Raw genomic sequence first — 15167 nt, forward strand, 5'->3', positions numbered from 1 at the left:
TTAAATATACCATAATGTGTGTGAGAAGTAAGTTAAATTGATGTTTGCATAATAACGCAAAGGAAAAGAAACAGAAAAGCGGCTATAATAAACCACTTATGTTATGCATGCATTGCAAAGCAACTTTCGACATTCGCGGATCCGGCACTCTCAGACTAGGTAGCCCGGAAAACGTAGGGGTCGTGAGCGCTGAGCTAACCGCTGCGATCCGTGGCGTGCTCGGCTGGTCTGTGGCTCACTCAGCTGGTTTGGGGCTCACTCAGCTGGTTTGGGGCTCACTCAGCTGGTCTGTGGCTCACACAGCTGGTCTGTGGCTCACTCAGCTAGTCTGTGGCTCACTCAGCTGGTCTGTGGCTCACACACTGGTCTGTGGCTCACTCAGCTGGTCTGTGGCTCACTCAGCTGGTCTCACTCAGCTGGTTTGGGGCTCACTCAGCTGCCCCCCCCCCCCAGATTGTTATGCTGTGCCGGCACGCGGGCTTTGTTGAGACGATCAACTTCCGCGGCCGTTCGAGTGACCCGGCTGTTTAGAGAAGCTCGGCTTTACGTAAATCCCAACGTCGCTGCACTGCCAGATTTTGGAAAACGAAGGGGAGTTCCGCATGAAGAACAGCCCATTTCTGAACAGAAATCGACGCACAAATCCCGCCAAAGAAAAGGCATCTCTTTACATCGGAAAATAGGGTTATGATGTCACGGCATCGAATATCGATGCATCCAGCTTTGTAAGCGGTAGCTTTGGTGGCAGCTCTCTCGGAAGAAAAAGACTTGTTTGTTTGATGTTCTGTAAAAATTGAGCAGGGTCGCACATTTTTGATGATCCAATCACTAATGTAGATTCGTTTTATTTACGAATATTTGTTTCACCGATCTTCTTTTTCTCTTTCTTTCTCACTTTCTTTCTTTCCTCCCTTTCTCCGACTCCATCTTTTTTTCTTCAATTCACTGTTTCTTCGAAGAGCATTTCCTGTCCACCGCTGAAATAATCCGCTCCGCGCAAAGTGCGGCCTCTGGGGCGACTCGAAATGGTGCCGCGAAACAACGGCTGCCGTCACCGACGCTGACGCCTGATGGACCACAGTGGAGTTGGCTGGGAGGGGAGGGGCTGGGGAATGGGAAGCCGAGGATCCAGTCCAGACCCGGCGCGACATTGCATTTCACCTGCACGAGCTGCAAGCCGGCCGCACGCGACTGTGGGTCGGCGGAAAATCGACCCGTCGGCTCCCTCCGACGTTGGAGAAGGGGGAGGGAGGGAGGGACGTTGAGTATTCCATTCCCAGTCCAAACTGGAAACGCCACCGATCCACTCAGCGGTTTGCACCAGAGCCGATGGTCGTGGTCTGTACCAATGCATTACTAATACATAGCTCTGCAGTCCGCACCGTGAACGGCATCGTTTTGCATGTCAAAAAGTAATGGTTTGAATCAGTAATACTAAATAAAACAAATACTGACGCTAAAAACACAACAATATCTACACTGGTATATGATACATCATTAAGACCGACCAATTACTCGTGAATTACAATTTGCAATCGAGCACATGTGTTTGCTCGAGGAACACAACATGGCTGATGACCTGACCTGACAGCGGTAAAAGCATAAACAAAACTGATTGCGGATATGGCTGGTCACTGGGCATCTGTGTTACATTTTTCTACTGACAACATCGTCACGCATTCCACTCAGGATCCAATCCATATTTTGTCACCATAAAATGGTATGAGCCGTCCCAATTTTCAAAATTGCTCCGAGCTCGCATAGCCACAGCGGTTCATATTCTATGCTGCGGTGGCTTGAAACGAGGTCAAAGATATTGTTCAATAAGGCGCAGCGCGAAACATCATCACCGCTGGGGTAAACAGGGGCCGAGCACGCGAGTCTGGGCACCCGGGCAATATCGCGCTCCACTCCCTGCGCCTCCCTCCCCTTCCATCCCTCTGCTGACCGACGGGCAGCGTCCAGTCGGCCGCAGTCGGACCGGGTACACCGCTCCGAGCCCCGGCCCAACCGCCGCGCCGCCGGCCACTGAATCGGAATGCTCAATATTTCAGGCGTCGTATCAGTACCGCCGAGCCTGTCCGCTCAGATCATTGATCCAATCGACAGAATAGGGCAGGGAAAGATCACGACGTCACGGCGTATGGACATCTAGGCCGGCAAGGCAGCTGCTCGTTCCGGCAAGCAGCTGCTCGCCCCGGCAAGGCGTAGAAGCGCCGCCGTCATCTCGCGCGAGGTCACGTGCCAAGCTAGTGGGGCTGTCGTTCCGGGTTCAGCCATCGGTGTTTGATATTGGTGCCGCGATGACTGCCGAGACAGCGGTCAGTTTCAGACCTCATTAAACTGAGTGGCAAGTGCTCACCGCCCGGGCGGTAGAGATGGCAGCTCGTTCACTGGCTATAAGACGCTGTGGCGCTTCCGCGGAGCCTGTTGTATGATGTTCGGTGTGACGACATTTTAAATGTGGTTGCTGTCGTGTACAGTGTACACTGCAAGATTTACGGTCAATGTCTGTCAGAGTTAGGGCGTGGTTTATTGCCGAAATGGCGCCAATAAATTTGTCAGGGATGTTGTTCTATGAGCCCTGCAGCAAGCCGGTCGCAAATAATTAACCGACCTATCACAAAGTCCCCGTAGATATTTTCAGTTATGTTCGGAAAGTGGTTTACAAAGAAGTTGAAAACCTCCCAATGACACATAGAGAAAGACAAATTCTAGAATCCAGCTTGGTATGTCCCTGCAAAACACGCACTTTTCTTTAAACATGGCTAATTTAAAGGTAAACAATCATGTAAAATACATATTTGATGTTATAGAATCTGCTACCCGCTTTAAAAAAACTGCGATTCCCGAAATTAAATCTGAAACAGATAGGTGCGAGACTCATACCAATCGACTCCAAAAATTTGCGATGCTCATTCCTGAGAGTCTCATCAGCCGAAAAGCAGATTGCTAGCCTTTAAGCAAATGTTTTGTGATGGAAGGGAAAGATGAACTATTTTAATTGTGTTGTTACTTGTTACCACATAACGCTTCAGAATGAGGTAGCTCGTGTTGGGTCAAATATTGATCCCTACATATCTTAAATATTTAACAATAGATATTTGTATCAGTGAAACGCTAAAAGCGAACAGCATGTCAGGCCTCCTGGCAAAAAGACGACTGGATATGACATGCAAGAAAAGATCAGCTCATGTACGTACTTTGTCTGATATCCTTACCACGAATGTGCGATCCATCAATTCTGGGACAAGAAATCCGCTACCAATCGAGGATGGATTTATGCAGCCCTAAATGACAGCTCTGGCTAGTGTGCCGGTGAACAGGAATTTCCCGGCATGAATGCATGATATATTTGTAATAAGTGTAAGTATTGGTATATAGTGAGTGCAGCAAAGACACCCAACTAAGTGTTTCAGAATGACACTGACTTTTTTAAGCCATTCGTCGTCAATGGTATTTGTGTCGACTGCTTTCAGAAGTCAGTCGTTGCATTTATTCACACTACAGCAACCGTTTGCCATTTTATCCCGCACCGTAGACAGTGTTTACAATGGCTTCACGTGCAAAGAGAGAAAATTTTCAGATGTCGTTTAACTGATTTGTTAAACGTCTACATAGACGTTTAACCTTCCAGGCGGTGGGGGGGGGGGCATTTTTTTGCCCCCCTTTAGTTTTTTTCAATATATCTCGAGAACCGCTGCGCCGATCGTCACCAAACTTTCAGTATACTCCCGGGAGCAGCTAGCGCACATGGTGACCAAAAATTTTTCCCATAGGCTATGATAGGTTGGCCGCTAATGACGTCAGAGTGACGTCATTTTTGCCATTTTCGACCCAAGAAAAGGTTTCGCGGGAAGAGCTGTCAGGCCTACAGCTTTAAAGATACAGAAAAATGTTTCATACATAAAAGGTGTGGAATCAAAAGGGCTACAAAACTGCTATTTCGGTTTTTCGAATTTATTGGATTTTGACCCCCAAAAAATATAATAGCCAAAAAATCCAAAAAGTTTTTTGAATTTCGAAAAACCCGGAACATATATGATAGTCCCTACCGCCTTCTATCTACATACCAAATTTGAGATCGATACCTCTTCTGGCCAAGTTAAAGAGAAAAACTGTTCAAAATCGATGACGTCAAATTTTCAAACTCAATTTTTAGCAATTCCAGACCTCGTAGCTCAAAACAAAGACCACCATTAGACTCCCCGTGACGAGCTGCATTGAATCGATACCTATTTTATGCAAAAATATCAACTTTGAAATTTGACCTTTTTTGACCTGACCTTGACCTGACCTCCACCAGAAAGTGACCTAAACCGTACCTGATGATCTTATAACCAACACCATTGAGTTGGAAATGAAAAACTGGCCATAAAACATGCATCGCATAACCTTAGTAAAGTTGGGCTCATGTGGTGAGGTGACCCTTGGTGACCTTTGGTGACCTGACCTGTGACCTGACCTGTGACCTGACCTGGTATGACCAGTGACCTCTAATAGCAACATATGTACTAGACAACTGACGCCTTATCGCTGATTTTCGACAAAATGCGTTTTACTCGGTGTTATAGCGCTTTCCCTAGAAGCCCCGTGAACGGTGAAACAATTTATCTTTGACCTGACCTGTGACGTCATCGGTGACCCCGAGGTCAATGAAATTTGGTTTCCCTCCACAAATTTGACAGGGCTATCGAACGCCGTTTGAATTTTCCGGATCCGTCCAGTAGTTTCGGAGATACAGGGGGGGGGGCAAAAAAATGCCCCCCCCCACCGCGCGGAAGGTGGCTGGTAGGCCCACCGCCTGCCGGGTTAACAAACTGTTAATTGTCTAGTAGACATTTCGTCTAGTCTGAAATATGTCGTATTTTTTACATAAAATGTATTTTTTTACCTTTAAGCGCCCGAAAGATACCGGCGGTACGGGATAAAATCATTAAATCGCTCGAAGGTAGAAAAATCTTTTAAACGTCGAGCCGATAGGCGAGACGTTTAAAAGATTTGTTCTACCTACTCGCGGTTTAATATATTATACGTATTATCATCGCATGCATGTAAGTTATTTTGCAAAATAACTAGTTTTCTGATCGCATTTTACGATTTGACCATAACAATCGCTCTTCTAGACATGCATGTTGACATTAATTATGTGTTGGTCATCGGGTTGAAAGTATTATTGAGGGATATGTATAGCTGACATAAGTGGAAACAAAGGACGAGCAGGACAAAAAGGAGGCAAACAAGAAAGGAAGTATAAAAGGGAGGAAGTAAACATGACAAGGAAGTCAAGAAGCAAGAAAAAGATGGTGCAATTAGAGACAAATTGCTTCAATATTGATTCCTTTATTAAGTAATTGCAGATCTTACTAGACATAACTAATTTGAACGTAGCTGTGACTTAACATTATTTGAGAGGCTTCATGTGCAGTTCGAAACTATTTCAGCCCCCATTCAGCCCACTTTCACTGACTGCCAGTTATGATACCTTGATCTCCCGGTGAGCCGAAACTGGCTCATTACTCGCCGCTGTAGGCCAGATGGGCAATTCAAACCCGAGGCCAGCATCGATCTGATATATGTACTTATGCAATTAAGACACCTTCAAGCTTTCCGCTAATTGCACTTGTGTTAAGTTATTATGTATTTAGGACATATCCACCTGGGTTGGTTATCACGGGAATCAACGGCAAACGAACCAAGTGATTACTGGTGCAGTCGTAAAACATCATAACTGCATTGCCTAACAAAACTTAAATTAGTAAGAACCCATTTGATAACTATTGAATGTGAAACATTATCTTCAATCAGCATTTTTAACGGTTTGATAACAAAACTTCCTTCTTTTGCAGAGTTGACTACAAAGGACATGGCTGTCCGATGATGCATGTGAGAGGGCGAGGAAAAGAACAAAGTCCAATACACCTACTTTGATGCTAATTCATCCTAGCACGTATGATTACATCCTTATGCTACTCAAAGATCAAAGGAATAACAATCAAGAAGCATTTGTATCTTGTGTGTACTGAGTTTGATGCTGGAGGACTACTAAGCTGCCGAAACTACCAGACAGACATTTCTGGGCATTTATTATTCAAATCCAGACATTCCATGACTTGCGCAGAATGCCTCACCACTCCATAAATGGTTCCCGCCTTCTCTTTTTCTTTATTCGAGTGCAATGTGGCAAATTCTATTGAGATGGGGACGCTTCAAATGGGTCAGCTCTCGGCAATTGACTGCATGAATGGGGACGCAGGACGCACCGGGTGATATATTTTTCGCGCCGGACGGACGATAAATCTAGATTAGACTCCACAGGGAGACCAAGTTGAAACATTTCCTCTAGAATGATACCAACACAAATGGATAGTACCGCGAGAGCGCCTCACCGAACCCGCCTCTGGCTCCGAGACGGCAAACGAATAACGACACCCAGGAGTGGAAACTTTTACCATTTGGGAGCATCGCGGCTAACGAAACGTTTGCGTCGCCAATGCAGCGGGCCATTGAGCTTGACTTACTTGCCCTTTTTTCTCCCTGTTCTCCCTGTCGGTTAATTATATATTGTGCGAAAATATTAGCCTGAGTCACCGAATTAATTATGGATTCCCTCCGGAAAAGCGACCGAAGAGTCATGGCGGACCCCGGCTAGACACTGCCAGAGTGGTACGTATATAGGCACCGTGTCAACTCGGAGCGAGCTCCAGCCATCCCCTGCTCCCGACGAGCTCGTGACGCTGCTCTGACGTCAATCTGCAGTCTGAGCTCCCCAAATCAGCTCGCCGAGCCCGGTCCGAGCCCCGCGTCCTCGTCGCAATGGGCAGAGGCGGCGGAACAGCTCCCATTCTCCGCGGCGTCAGGGGGTGCTCGCCGAGAACACGCCACAGCTCTATATCGGCGTCCCGTCGGACTAAAACTGCACCGGCCGTGGCCCGGTTTACACTCCGGACCCGCGGGTAATCACATTCTGATAGGAGGGCGCCTATTTTGGGAGCTCGAGAGCGGAGCAGCCGGCTTCACAGGCTAGCCAGCGGGGGTGGAGGAGGCTCGGTCGCTTTAATGGTACTCCATCCGTGCGACAATCCGTTGATCGGCCAATGCACTGGCGGATCTAAGAAAGTACTTACAAACCAATTTATGCAGTTTATTGGGTTTGATATGCCGACCTAGCATCACGACCTAGATGATTTTTGTGGTGTGATGAGCAAAGAAAAAGCAGACAGCTTAAATGCGTTTTGAAGTACTTACGGTTGAGGAGGCTCATTGAATGAATTTAGGAGGCTGCCAAAATAGATCCCACGACTTCAGATGCGTTTTATGCGCCGTGGGGAGCAGTCGTACAGAAATAGTGCCTCGATGCGTTTTACTATTTCCGTTCGAACTATTTACCGTCCGGGATACATTAATTTTTGATAGATCATCGAACTATTGCAGTCCGACGACATGCAATGTTCCAAAAATGCGACACCAAAGGGATTATCAAACTGCAGATATGTCAACACAATTAACGTGCCTGCAGCAACATGCATAATAAAACAGCACTAAGGTCACCGAGCTAAAATGAGCGGTACGTTCGAGCCAATCGATATCGAGTGTGTTCTGCAAATCACCCCGATAAATACATAGGTGATTCTGAGGTCTGTGTCTGAGTGCGATAGACAGCAGACATGTGCATGGATCCGAGAAAATGGATCTGGGATCTGGTCCCACGGATCCTGATCTCGGATCCGACAGGATCATAGATCCAGCTCTGTAATTTATCGAGAGATCCGTAGGGATCACAGATCCGAGTCTCATTTTTTGCTTGAGATCCAGTGAGATTATAGATCCTCACTTATTTTTTGTCAACACATATATCCCAAAAAAGCACTTGTTTCAACTCACAAACGTTCTGTTTTAGTGATTTTATGTGATCGCACGTCATAATCCATAGTTTTGTGTCACTTATTGGCATAAAGAAATGGTTTCAAATGTGGTGCATGGTGGGATCCACTCAGATCATAGATCCATGTTCGCAATTTATCGTCAGATCATATGAGATCATAGATCCAAGATATATTTTTCACGCCGGATCCGGTGAGATCATAGATCCCAACCTGTACTTTGCTTCGAGATCCACTGGGATCATAGCTCCATCACTCGGATCCATGCACATGTCTGATAGACAGTATTTTTACCGTCTCAAGCAAACAGTCGGTAGTGGGTATACCTCTAGCGGATTCATGTAGTGGGATAAATCCTAGCTTACTTACTTGGAGACAACTGGCCTACTCCTGTGCCCCTTATAACACAGCGGCTCACATCCTGACATCGATATCATGGATAGCCACATAAATGCAAGGTTCGCAATTTAACCTGTTGCATACATTATGGAACATTATGAACCTTGACAGGAGCTTTTAGTAGAAGTTTAACCCGCGCCCTGGTGGGGTCTGTTTATAACGCGACCTGGTGGGGGGGGGGGCTATTTTTTTTACCCCCTCGTATCTCCGAAACTACTTGACGGAACCTCAAAATTCAAACGGCGTTCGAAAGGCCTGTCAAATTTGTCGAAGGAAACCAAATTTCATTGACCTCGGGGTCACCGGTGACGTCACAGGTCAGGTCAAAGATGACATGTTTCACCGTTCACGGGTCATCTAGGGAATGCGCTATAACACCGAAGAAAACGCATTTTGTCGAGAATCAGCGATAGGGCGTCAGTTGCTTAGTACATATGTTGCTATAAGAGGTCACTGACAATACCAGGTCAGGTCACAGGTCAGGTCACCAAGGGTCAGAGCCCAGAGGTCAGGTCACATGAACCTAACATTAGGTACTAAGGTTGTGCGATGCATGTTTTATGGCCAATTTTTCATTTCCAACTCAATGGTGTTGGTTATAAGACTATCAGGTACGGCTTAGGTCACTTTCTGGTGAAGGTCAGGTCAAGGTCAGGTCAAGAAAGGTCAAATTTTAAAGTTGATAGTTTTGCATAAAATGGGTATTGATTCGATGCAGCTCGTCACGGAGAGTCTAATGGTGGTCTTTGTTTTGCGCTACGGGGTCTAGAATTGCTAAAAATTGAGTTTGAAAATTTGACGTCATCAATTTTGAACAGTTTTTCGCTATAACTTCGCCAAAAAATAAGGTATCAATCTCAAATTTGGTATGTGGATAGAAGGCGGTAAGGACTATCATATATATTCCGGTTTTTGCGAAACTCCAAAAACTTTTTGGATTTTTCGGTTATTATATTCAAAAAATCTATTTTTTTATTTTTGGGGGTCAAAATCCAAAAATTTCAAAAATCCGAGATAGCAGTTTTGTAGCCCTGTCAATTTGACATCTTTTATGTCTTTATCGTTTTTCTGTATTTGCAAAGCTATAGGCCTGACAGCTCTTCCCGCGAAACCCTTTTTTTGGTCGAAAACGGCAGAACATGACGTCACTCTGACGTCATTTCCAGCCAACCTATCATAGCCTTTGGAAACATTTTTGGTCACGATGTGTAAAATTGATGTCCGAGAGGGTACTGAAAGTTTGGTGGCGATCGGCGCAGCGGTTCTGGAGATATATCGAAAAGTCTGGAGGGGGGGCAAAAAATAGCCCCCCCCACCAGGGCGCGGGTTAAAATGTAAGCATACTCCAGCCGATACATTGTAAAAGAAGTACTTCCCACATCATACTCCTGTCGGCTCATATCTTTATTTCAATGTTTTTGTTTTTAAGAAAAGTTTGAGCATCAGACACCTGTCTTTGCATTGATAATAAGATGTGTATCTTCAGTAATGAAAAGTGTGTGACTTCCCAAATCAATCTAAACCAAAATGACCCGCTGATTGCGTCAGCCAACACGCACTTTGCCACTAAATATAGCACGTGTATTATGTAAGCCCAAATTGTCCGATATACCAGTGTCAAAACGGGGAGCTCAAGCACCAGTCTCTGTTCCAGCACGACTCCGCCTATCGAATTGTCGATATAACTACATATTACACACATATCTATTTTAAACGCGGTGTCGAAGTGTAGCACGCAACGCCTGGCATTCTAAAATGAATCTGAATGCGCTCCAGCCGGAAAATCCGACCAAATACGTTTGTCGCAATTTCCTTTTTGGTAATCTGGTAGTGTATCAAGAACTGATATTACGCATAAACATGTTCCTTTGAATACAACAGGAATAGGCAAATCTGATAACTTAATATTTCATTGGTAATTCCAGCAAGCTATACGCTAGCGTACCTAAACCTTAAAAGACCTGTGACACACGTTGTCATCAGTTGGCGTATGCTGATAATCATGCTAAAATCCTTAGACCAAGTGCGCCGTTGTTTTATAAAACTCCGAGCTGTTGCAAGTAGCCTCCGAGAACTCGGCAAAAAATATTATAACAAAGTCTTGGGATATATGTATGGACTTCACAGGGACCGGACTCCATATACCCCACGTACGACCCACGCCCATGCGTGACTGACCTTGGCATTGTTGTCGGCGTCATCTCGGTGCTCCCGGTGCTCCCTGTGCTCCCTGTCTCGGCGAACACTGCCGCTGCGGCTGCGCACGGAGCCTCGCGCCGATCGCGGGCTGGTCTCGGCCGAGGAGCGGCTGGCGGCGCCGCTGCTCGCCGGTTCCTCCCTGCCCTTCTCCCTGGCGAAGAGCCGTGAGATGCCGCGGCAGTGCAGCCGCCGGATGAGACCGAGCTGTGCAGCGGCGCGCGGCTCTCGGCTCGCCTCGTCCGCCAGTCGGGCCGCCTGCAGCGCCAGCGCCCCGACCAGACACTCGACCACGTGCGCCTGCAGGCCGGCTAGCGGCGGGTACAGCTGGGCGGCACACACGCCGCTGTTGTTGGCCCGGTACACAGTGGCGCCCATCTCGACCAGCTCGTGCAGGCAGTCCTCGTCGGGCGCGGCGCGACACACGCACACATGCAGCGGTGTGTTGCCGAACTCATCCGTCACGTTCACATCGGCGCCGTATCCGACCAGCTCGGCCACCGACTCGGCATCCTCGGCGACCACGGCTGAAAACAGCGGCGGCAGGCGGCGCAGGTAGGCCGGAGAGCCGTACACGGCGCTGAACGTCCCCTGCTCGCCGTCCCGCGAGCGCAGCGTCGTTAGCGGCGCTGCCAGGCTCTTGTTGACGCGCAGCGGAGGACGCACCGGCCGCGGTAGATCGTCAGCGGCCCGGCGAACTGGCTCAGCAGGCTCGGCGAACAGCGCCCGCGGGCTGATGCGGACTACGAGGTCCCTCAGAAACGAGCTGTTCTGTTGGAGTGTGGCCAGCGCGCGCGGGTGCGGCTCCTTGGCCAGCACTGTGCTCTCGGCTGACTCCAACCGCGACTGCCGCTCCGACAACTTGAAGCGCACGCCCACAGTCCGCTCGTGCGGCTCCCGTTCCGGTGTCGATGACCGGACTGACGACTCGGAGCGGGTTAGTTCCGAGCGCGGCTCCGATGGGCGCCGCTGCGGCGTCTCGGCCGTCTCAGGTGGCTCGGTGGGCGGGGGCGGGGGCGGCGGCGGCGGCGGCGGTTCGCCGTCTAACGAGATGCCCCACTCGCCGGCGGCGTCTGGTCTCAGCTGTCCCGTGTTCGGATCGAACCCCTTGGCCAGCAGCAGGCGGACCACTGAGTGGGCGCATGCCTCCACTGCCAGCTGGAGCGGCTGCTGCAGGGCCGACGGGATCCAGCAGGCGTCCCGCTCCGGAGCGCTGCGGGACAGCATATCACTCAGGGGTGGCGAGAGAGCGTACTGCGGCACAGTATGTCACTCAGGGGTGGCGAGAGAGTGTACTGCGGCACAGTAGACACTCAGGGGTGGCGAGAGAGTGCACTGCGGGACAGCATATCACTCAGGGGTTACGAGAGAATGTACTGCGGCACAGCCTGTCACTCAGGGGTTACGAGAGAATGTACTGCGGCACAGCCTGTCACTCAGGGGTGGTGACTGCCAGGCAGCGTATGCGACCTATTTGGTAGCGGTGTAAGGGTAGCGAATTTCAAGGTGGTGAGGACTGAGGAAGTAGCCGCGGTAGCACCGGGGCGGGGCAGCAGAACACGGGGCAGCTGAGACCAGACGCCGCCGGCGAGTGGGGCATCTCGTTTCAATAAGAAGCCATCTACGAAAGCCGTAGGCTAGCTTTCCTAACTAAAGAAAAAAAGCACGCTGGTATTCGGCATAAAATTTTACATTCTAACGCAATTTAGTGATTTGAAAATTGGCAAAAAATACACTAAAAAATGACAGCTAGCCGAAAATTTTGGGAACGGTTGTTGTCGTAGATCTATCCACATGCGACTGTTAAAATGAAGAAAATAAAAACTCCAGCCAAATGGATAGCGATGGTAAAACTCAGCTTGTGCATGCACCATTAGTTAGCAATACCACGCAGCTACTAAGCGTTGCGTTCTACCAATTTGTTTCCCCGGTGGTAACCACCTGAGGCTAGTAGATACCCTCGTAAGCTAATATTCCCTACCATAGTAAAATCAACCTTTCCACGGGCGGATCCAGCAGGTGAATTCGGCGATCAAGTCTCCTCCTTTCCATAGAGGTGTTTGCCAATTTTTGATATGTTGGAAGGAGCGTCATCCAAGGACTAGCTGAGACCCTGAGCAATTAATAGTTTTATGGACGAAAGGCCAGAAATTTCTTGCAACAGTTCCCTGGGTGTGCTTCTGCTGCTATGGTAAGGTATACCATGGCAACACCATGACAACACTACACCCTTACTAACAATCCACGTGCGTCTGACTCTGCTGCAGCGGCGCCGCCATGTCAGTTCCGGCCGCGCGCCGGCGTTGTGAAGGTGCTCCGTGGTTTTAAATATTTGAACGGTGATTGTGTGGGTGGTTAGCGTAGCTGACGGTGGAGGATACTCGGAAATAACAAGTAAGTCGTTGTATCTTCAGCATAATAATACTTATCTCACGAGTGCCATTTCCAGCAAAGATCGCAGCCTTTGTTTCGGTTCATGTTGTTGAATTTCCTTGAGACCCTGTTGGACCGGGTAGGGGGAGGGTGGTGGGGTGGGTATCATTGCGGGCATTTCCCAGCGTCGGAAATCAACGTGTTTTTTTATTTGTTAACCCACGCCTCACTGGGGTATGTGCTCTAACGCGCCCCACAGCACGTTACAGCACGTTACAGTGGGGGGGGGGGGGGGGCTCCTAACTCCGAAACTACTGGGCCGATTGTCAAAATTCAAACGGCCCCTGGTAGCCCTGGAAATATTGTTGAGCGAAGCCTAATGTCATTGACCTCGAGGTCATCGATGACGTCACAGGTCAGGTCAAAGTAAAAATATCAGCGTCTTGGCACTCTGGGCGCCGGCCAACAAATCAGATCAGGCTCATTTTTTGTTTGCACACTCGTGAATATATGCGTAACATAACCTGAGGGTACCGAACTTGTACTTCGAATTTTTCAGGTCAAGGCCATCTCATCCCAGGTCACGAAAGCTTTATATCGTGCATCGGTGACGTGAGACATGTTTTATGGTTCATGTAGGCCATATATATCGAAATCAGTGTTGTATGTGTCAGTTTAGGCCATTTTAGCTGAATATAGCTGAGGTCAGGTCAGGTCACTTTAGGTCAAAAATGGTCAAATTTTGAAGTTGACATTTTTCAACAAAAAAGGTGTTTGTCAGATGAAGTTCACATATATTCAACGCATATGTGTTCAAACACATATAGACCCCGTTTCCATGGGCATCACTGATCCGGATCAGCAAACTTAAATCGTATTATATTTCTCGAACTCTTCGTTACATGATATAATTCCAAGTGGATTAGGCTTATATAATCAGTTAATCCCTTATTTTCATTTTCATATATTGTCTAACTATACTGGATTAGCTAATCCATTTTTACTGATCCGGATCAGTGATGCCCATGGAAACGTGGTCATATTCTGCTTTTTTTCATTCAGAAACGTATATGTAAAAAATAAAAAATACAATTTCTGAGTTTTTATATTTATAATTTTCAAAATATTCAACATTTCGAAAGTCCGAAATCAGTTTGGTAGCCCTGTAGAGTCCACCCATGCAAAAAAAGGATCTAGCTTAACCCTCAAGGCGGTGGGGGGGGGGGCATTTTTTGCATCCATCTTTAGTTTTTTTTTTCGATATATCTCCAGAACCGCTGCGCCGATCTTCACCAAACTTTCAGTACCCTTTTGCACATTGTGACCAAATTTTTTTTCCAAAGGCTATGATAAGTTGGCCGCTACGTCGGAGTGACGTCATTTCTGCCATTGTCGACCAAAAAAAAAGCTTCGCGGGAAGAGCTGTCAGGTCTATAAATTTGATTATGCATAAAAATGTTCAAGACATGAAATGTGTAGAATTACCAGGGCTACTATACTGTTCTCTCGATTTTGTTTTTGAAGTTGACCCCAAAAATAAAAAGAAATAGATATAATAGCCAAAAAATCCCAAAAGTTTTTCGATTTTCGAAACAAACGGAATATATGTAATAGCCACTATGGACTTCTATTCACATTCCAAGTATTAGATCGATAACTCCTTTTTGCCAAGTTATAACAAAAAAAAAACTGTTCAAAATTAATGACGTCAAATTTTCAAACTCGATTTTGGCAATTCTAGACCACAAAGCGCAAAACAAAGACCACCATTAGACTCGCCGTGACGAGTGGCATCGAATCAATACCAATTTTATGCGAAACTATCAACTTTGACCTGAAATTTGACCTTTTTGACCTGACATTGACCTGACCTCCACCAGAAAGTGACCAAAAAAACCGTCCCTGATGGTCTTATAACCAACACCATTGAGGCGAATATGAAAAATTGGCCATAAAACATGCATCGCACAACCCTACTTAGTAAAGATAGGTTCATGTGCTGACCCTTGGTGATCGGACCTGGTATTATCAGTGACCTCCAATAGCAACATATGCTCGTATAATAGGCAACTCACGCCCTATCGCTGATTTTTGACAAAATGCCCTTTACTCGATGTTGCAGCGCATTCCTTAAAAGACCCGTGAACGGTGAAACATTTTATCTTTGACTTGGCCTGTGATGTCATCGGTGACCCCGAGGTCAATGAAATTGAAGTTCCCTCGACAAATTTAACAAGGCTATCGAACGCCATTTAAATTTTACCGATCCGTCATAGTAGCTTCGGAGATTCGGGGGGGGGGTCAAAAATCCCCCCC

The 15167-nt window shown here is 47.3% G+C and overlaps 1 protein-coding gene across 1 annotated transcript in view; it reads right to left on the reverse strand.

The window, feature by feature from the left end:
* Window positions 1-15167, reverse strand: part of LOC122384897 — a gene marked incomplete at its 3' end in the record, with an annotated part of 67152 nt that overhangs the window by 18279 nt on the left and 33706 nt on the right. The window contains exon 5 of the mRNA XM_043372707.1: window positions 10461-11691. Within this exon, the coding sequence (XP_043228642.1) occupies window positions 10461-11691 (1231 nt within the window). The remainder of the gene's footprint in view (window positions 1-10460; window positions 11692-15167) is intronic.

Source organism: Amphibalanus amphitrite, unplaced genomic scaffold, assembly GCF_019059575.1.
Source record: "Amphibalanus amphitrite isolate SeventyFive unplaced genomic scaffold, NRLGWU_Aamphi_draft 000201F_arrow, whole genome shotgun sequence".
In the NCBI taxonomy this organism is placed as follows: domain Eukaryota; kingdom Metazoa; phylum Arthropoda; class Thecostraca; order Balanomorpha; family Balanidae; genus Amphibalanus; species Amphibalanus amphitrite.